We start from the raw sequence: 6,000 nt of genomic DNA on the forward strand, positions 1-6,000 counted from the left end.
CCCCATTGGAGACATGTCCTGATGCCCTCTCAACCATCCTCCTCCAACCCCATGTTCTGGTGACCATCAAGAAGCCATATTTTGGGGCTGACCCCACTTGAGATGCCTCCTGGTGCCCACCAAGGACCCACATTTTGGGTTGACCACCACTGGAGACGTTTTCTGGTGCCCTCTCAACCATCTTGCTCCAGCCCCAGGTTCTGGTGACCATCAAGAAGCCACGTTTTGGGGCAGCCCCTCACTGGAGATGTATCCTGGTGCCCTCTCAACCATCTTGCTCCATCCCCATGTTCTGGTGCCCATCAATAAGCCACGTTTTGGGGTTGATCCCACTGGAGACATGTCCTGGTGACCATCAAGAAGCCACGTTTTGGGGCTGACCCCACTTGAGATGCCTCCTGGTGCCCACCAAGGACCCACATTTTGGGTTGACCCCTATTGGAGATGTTTTCTGGTGCCCTCTCAGCCATCTTCATCCAACCCTGGGTTCTGGAGACCATCAAGAAGCCCCGTTCTGGAGCAGACCCCACTTGAGATGTGGCCATCAAGGCCACATTTTGGGTTGACCCCTATTGGAGATGTTTTCTGGTGCCCTCTCAACCATCTTCATCCAACCCCGGGTTCTGGTGCCCATCAAGAAGCCCCGTTCTGGAGCCGACCCCACCAGTTCCTCCTCCCCGGCGCCCACCCGACCACCTCCGTCCCACCCCGTGGGCCCAACCACGCATTTCCCAGAGCCGGGCGGAAGGTTCCGGAGCCCCGGTGGCCCGGATTAGAGGAGAAGGCGGAGGAAGCCGCTTCCTCCTCCGGCCCCAGATAAAAACCCGGCCTCGGCGGCGGCAGGAGGAAGACGCCCGCGGCCGCGGCGCTTCTCCAGCTCGGGTGGAGCCTCCAGGTCCCCGTGGCCGCGCGGCCCCACGCCAAGGCCCCCCGCCCCTCCCCCGGTAGGGAAACGGGGGGGCCCTGGGGTTGGGGTGGGGGAGGGGATTGGGTGGTGCCCGGGGTGGGGGAGGGGAGGGGGGGTCCTTGGGGTGCTCTCCTGGAGAGGGGGGAGGGGGTGTCGGGGCGGCTCCCGGCCTTCCCTGGCGTCGCTGCTCCCCGCCCTCCCTCGCCCTCCAGGCGCCCGCGGCCTCGCGCGGCCTCTGCTCCCTTCCCTCTTCCCTTCCCTTCCCCCTTCCCCCTTTTCCCTTCCCCCTTCCCTTCCCCCTTTTCCCTTCCCCCAATGCCTTTTCCTTCCCTCTGGTCCCTTTTCCCTTCCCCCTTCCCCTTTTCTCGTCCTCTCTTCCCCCTTTTCCCTTCCCCCTTCCCCATTTTCCCTTCCCTCTTCCCCCTTTTCCCTTCCCCCGATCCCTTTTCCTTCCCCCCCGGTCCCTTTTCCCTTCTCCCTTTTCCTTTTCCCTTCCCCTTTCCCCCTTTTCTCTTTCCCCTTCCCCTTTTCCTGTCCTCTTTTCCCCCTTTTCCCTTCCCCCTTCTCCCTTTTCCCTTCCCCCTTCCCCCTTTTTCCTTCCCCTTCCTCTTTTCCCATCTTCTCTTCCCCCTTTTCCCTTCCCCATTCCCCCTTTTCCCTTCCCCATTCCCCCTTTTCCCTTCCCCTTCCCCCTTTTCCCATTCTCCCTTCCCCTTTTTCCGTCCTCCCTTCTCCCTTTTCCCTTCCCCCGATCCCTTTTCTCATCCTCCCTTCCCCCTTTTTCCATTTTCCCTTCCCCCTTCCCCCTTTTTCTGTTTTCCCTTCCCCCTTTCCCATCCTCCCTTCCCCCTTTTCGCTTCCCCCTTTTCCCATCCCCCCTTCCCTATCCTCCCTTCCTCCTTTTCCCTTCTCCCGATCCCTCTTCCCTTCCCCTTTCCCCCTTTTCCATCCTCCCTTCCCCCTTTTCCCATCCTCTCTCCACCCTTCCCCCTTTTCCCATCCCCCTTCCCCTGTCCTCCCTTCCCCCCTTTCCAACCCTCCCTTCCTCCTTTCCCTTCCCCCCTCTCCCGTCCTCCCTTCCTGCTTTTCCCATCCTTCTTTCCCTCCTTTTCGCTTCCCTTCTTTCCCATCCTCCCTTCCCCCTTTTCCATCCTCACTTCCCCGTTCCCCTCCCCCCCTTTCCCCTCCCCCCGTTTCCCTTCCCCCATTTCCAATCCCCCCTTCCCCTTTCTCCCTTCCCCCCATTTCCCCTTCCCCCCCTTCCCCCCTTCCCCTTCCCCCCCATTTCCCTTCCCCCCATTTCCCCTTCCCCCCTTTCCCCTCCCCATTTCCCTTCCCCCCATTCCCTTCCCTTCCCCACCCCCCCTTCCCTCCTTCCTCCCCGTCCTCCTTCACCGCCCCTCCCCCCCCACCCCCCGCCCCCCCTCCCCCGCCGTGGGTCACCCCCTCGCCCTCTCCCCGCAGCTCCCGGCCCTCCGGCATGAAGGTCCTGCTCCTGCTGCTCCTGGCGCTGGCAGCTGCAGGTAGGGGAGGGCTGGGGACCTCCGGGGCCACCTCAGAGGGTCCTGCCCCCATCCCAGAGGTCCCACGTCCACCCACGGGACCCCCACATCTACCTATGGGACCCCTGCATCCACCCACTGGACCCCCACGCCCACCTTGAATCACCAGCGTCCACCCATGAGACCCTCCACGTCCACCTTGGTTGCCCCAGGTCCACCCACGGGACCCCCCATGTCCACCTTGGGTGCCCCAAGTCCACCCACGGGACCCCCCATGTCCACCTTGGGTGCCCCACGTCCGCCCATGGGACCCCCACATCCACCCATGGGACACCAACGCCCACCTTGGATGCCCCTTGTCCACCCACAGGACCCCCACACCCACCTTGAATCACCCGCGTCCACCCATGAGACCCTCCATGTCCACCTTCGTTGCCCCAAGTCCACCCACGGGACCCCCCATGTCCACCTTGGGTGCCACACATCCACCTATGGGACCCCTCACACCCACCTATGGGACCCCCACGTCCACACATGGGACCCCCACGTCCACCTTGGTTGCCCCAGGTCCACCCGTGGGATCCCCCACGTCTGCCCATGGGACCCCCACGTCCACCTATGAGACCCCAACACCCACCTTGGATGCCCCTCGTCCACCCATGGGACCCCCATGCCCACCTTGCATCACCCGCGTCCACCCATGGGACCCCACATGTCCACCTTGGGTGCCCCACATCCACCCATGGGACCCCAACGCCCACCTTGGCTGCCCCACATCCGCCCATGGGACTCTCCACATCCACCTTGGTTGACCTACGTTTACCCGTGGGACCTTTGGGTCCTCTCCAGGGGCCCCACATCTGCCCTCGGTTCCCCACGTCTGCCTCTGGGACACCCACCCCAGCTGTGGGACCCTGGTGTCCACCCCGGGGCTGCCATGTCTACCTGTGGGACAGCCAAGTCCACCCTGGGGGTCCATTGTCTCTCGTGGGTGTCCCCCAACCCCACATCCACCTTGGGTGCTCCCCAGCCATACCCGAGACCTCACATCCCCCCATGCGACCCTTTACGTCTGGCCTGGGTGCCCCACACCTGCCTCAGAGGACCTCACGCCCACCCCATGGGCTCCACGGTCACCTATGAGACCCCCATGTCCACCCATGGGACCTCCCCTCGTTCACCCCCGGGACCCCCCATCTCTCCCAGGTGTCCCCTGTCCACCCCATGGACCTCCTGGTCCCACCTAAGCTGGACCGGCCTCTTCCCCCATTGATTCTCCTTGTCCTGGACGTGGGGCTGGGGCCACCAAACGTGGCTGTGTCCCACTAGAAGGTCCCAGCAGGACCACCCATGGGGTGGGTGACATCAGAGAGGGTTCCAGACCCCTGCCCTGTCTCCTCTCTCATGTCCCTTTGGCCCCACAGCCTCGAGGAACGTCCTGTGGGTGATCGAGGGGACCTCCTGCGACCTGCCCTGGCAAGCCGCCCTCTTCAAAGGCGACCGGTTCATCTGCGGGGGGACGCTGGTGGACAAGAACTGGGTGCTGACGGCCGCCCACTGCCACGTCCCTGGGTAGGAGGGGCCATGGGTGGGCAGCGGTGCCCGGCGGGTTTGGTGTCGACAGGCTGAGGCCAGCCAGGAATTGGTCCAGGTGGCACCCCGGGGGGGTCCTGCTTTCCAGCCAAGAGGGTTGGTGGCATCTCAGTAGGCTTCGCTCTGCCCCCTTTTCTGCCCTTTTCTTCTTCTTCTGCCCTTAACGGCGCCTTCTGGGACCGTGGCCCGGCTTGGTGTGGTTGAGGGGCCACCAACCCTGCTGCTTTTGGCTCCATCAGCTTCATCACCGTGCGGCTCGGGGGTCAGACCCACAAGGACTCGGGGGGCACCGAACAGCGCCGGCGCTCGGCCAAGGTCTTCAAGTACCCCCACTACAACGAGACCAACAAGGACGGCGACCTGATGCTCATCAAGTTCCTCCCGCCCGTCCGCGTCACCAAGCAGGTCAAACCGTTGCCACTGGCTTCCCGTTGCCCCGTGCCCGGCGAGACCTGCCAGATCTCGGGTTGGGGGTCCACCACCAGCCCTGAAGGTACGAAGGACCTGGACAACCCCTAGATGGGTGGGGAGTCTTCTCCCCAGGGACGCGGGTGACCTGGTCAAGGCACCAGGAAGCCTCAGAGCTCCTGCTCAGTGCCAACAAGAGGAAGAGGAGGGCGATGAGCTCCAGGACGAGGAGGTCCAAGCTGGATCGCTGGGTCCGTCCCCCTCCTTGGGTGACCTCGTGCCCTCTCCATCCCCCGCAGTCACCTTCCCCAAGGACCTCCACTGCGCCAAGGTCACCATCGTCTCGGAGGAGGAGTGCCGGCGCGTCTACTCCGACTCCATCACCGCCAACATGGTGTGCGCGGGCGAGAGCCGCAGCCGGGCCGACTCCTGCCAGGTGGGTCCAGAGGGAGGTCCTGGGAGAGGGGAGGAGCTTCGGGCTGAGAACGGACACAACTCGGCGCGGGCGGTGGAAACCAGAAGAGATTTGGGTCTGCAGGGCGGACGGGTTGAGGTGGTGGCATCTCCTTGGTGGGATTTCATGGGTGGAGATGCCTGGCCAGCCCTGAGACGGCCCCAGATTTGGGGTGATCCTTTGGGGTGGGCCGTGAGTCCCAGCCCCCAGCTTGTCGTCCCCCCCCCTTTTTGCCCCGTCAGGGTGACTCCGGGGGACCCCTCATGTGTGACGGGCGGCTCCAGGGCATCGTCTCCTGGGGTCCCGGCGTCTGCGGGGACCCCAAGAAACCCGGCGTCTACGTCAACCTCTGCAAATACACCCGGTGGCTCCAGGAGACCATGAGAAGGAACTGAGCCCCGCCCCCCCCGGCCACGGCTCAACCCCTCCCCCAGCCCCGACGGCCGCAGGATGGACCCCACAGCTCCTCCTCCTCCTCCTCCCTGCTGAAGGTCCCCCAGAGCCGGCCGGTCCGAGCGCTGGGGCACGTGCCCTGGGGAGAGGGGCAGGAGATGACCATGGGACCCTGTCGAGATGTCAACCAATAAAGTTTTTTGGACGTGGATTTTCACCATGTCTTTAGCGGGTGAAGGTCAAGGTCCCCTGAGCTGCCCCACATCTCAGTGGGGCAGGAGAAGACCCAGCTTCCCATCTTCTGCTGGCCCTGTCCTGGGGTTGACCTGATGACTCCGCCATGGGGAAGACCCATTGACCCCACTGCAGTAGACCTGTTGACCCTACTGCAGGTAGGCCCGGTGACCTTCACCGTGGGGCAGATCGGATGGCCCTGCCATGGGGCAGAGCACCATGGGGTTGACCTATTGACTCCACAGCAGTGGACCTGTTGACCCTACTGCAGGTAGACTTGGTGACCCCACCATGGGTTAGACCACCATGGGGTAGACCACCATGAGGTAGACCTGTTGACCCTACTGCAGGTAGACCAGTTGACCTCACCATGGGGCGAATCTTCGAGTCCCACCATGGAGACCGTCATGAGGTCGACCTGCTGACCCCGCCATGGGGCTGACCCATTGGCCCCACCATGGGGCAGACCTGTTGGCTCTTCTGGAGTCACCCAGGCCTCTTTGCGCCAC

At 63.8% G+C, this 6,000-nt stretch overlaps 1 protein-coding gene across 1 annotated transcript; it reads left to right on the forward strand.

Annotated features, from left to right (window-relative positions):
• Positions 1–2,371: 2,371 nt before the first annotated feature.
• LOC142360325 (kallikrein-11-like) lies at positions 2,372–5,425 on the forward strand. The gene is made up of 5 exons (XM_075412519.1): positions 2,372–2,430; positions 3,834–3,981; positions 4,242–4,495; positions 4,710–4,846; positions 5,107–5,425. Exons 1-5 carry the CDS (start codon positions 2,388–2,390, stop codon positions 5,257–5,259), a joined length of 735 nt encoding a protein of 244 aa, XP_075268634.1. The 5' UTR covers positions 2,372–2,387; the 3' UTR covers positions 5,260–5,425.
• The last annotated feature ends 575 nt before the right edge of the window (positions 5,426–6,000 follow it).

This window comes from Opisthocomus hoazin, unplaced genomic scaffold (genome assembly GCF_030867145.1).
Source record: "Opisthocomus hoazin isolate bOpiHoa1 unplaced genomic scaffold, bOpiHoa1.hap1 HAP1_SCAFFOLD_143, whole genome shotgun sequence".
In the NCBI taxonomy this organism is placed as follows: domain Eukaryota; kingdom Metazoa; phylum Chordata; class Aves; order Opisthocomiformes; family Opisthocomidae; genus Opisthocomus; species Opisthocomus hoazin.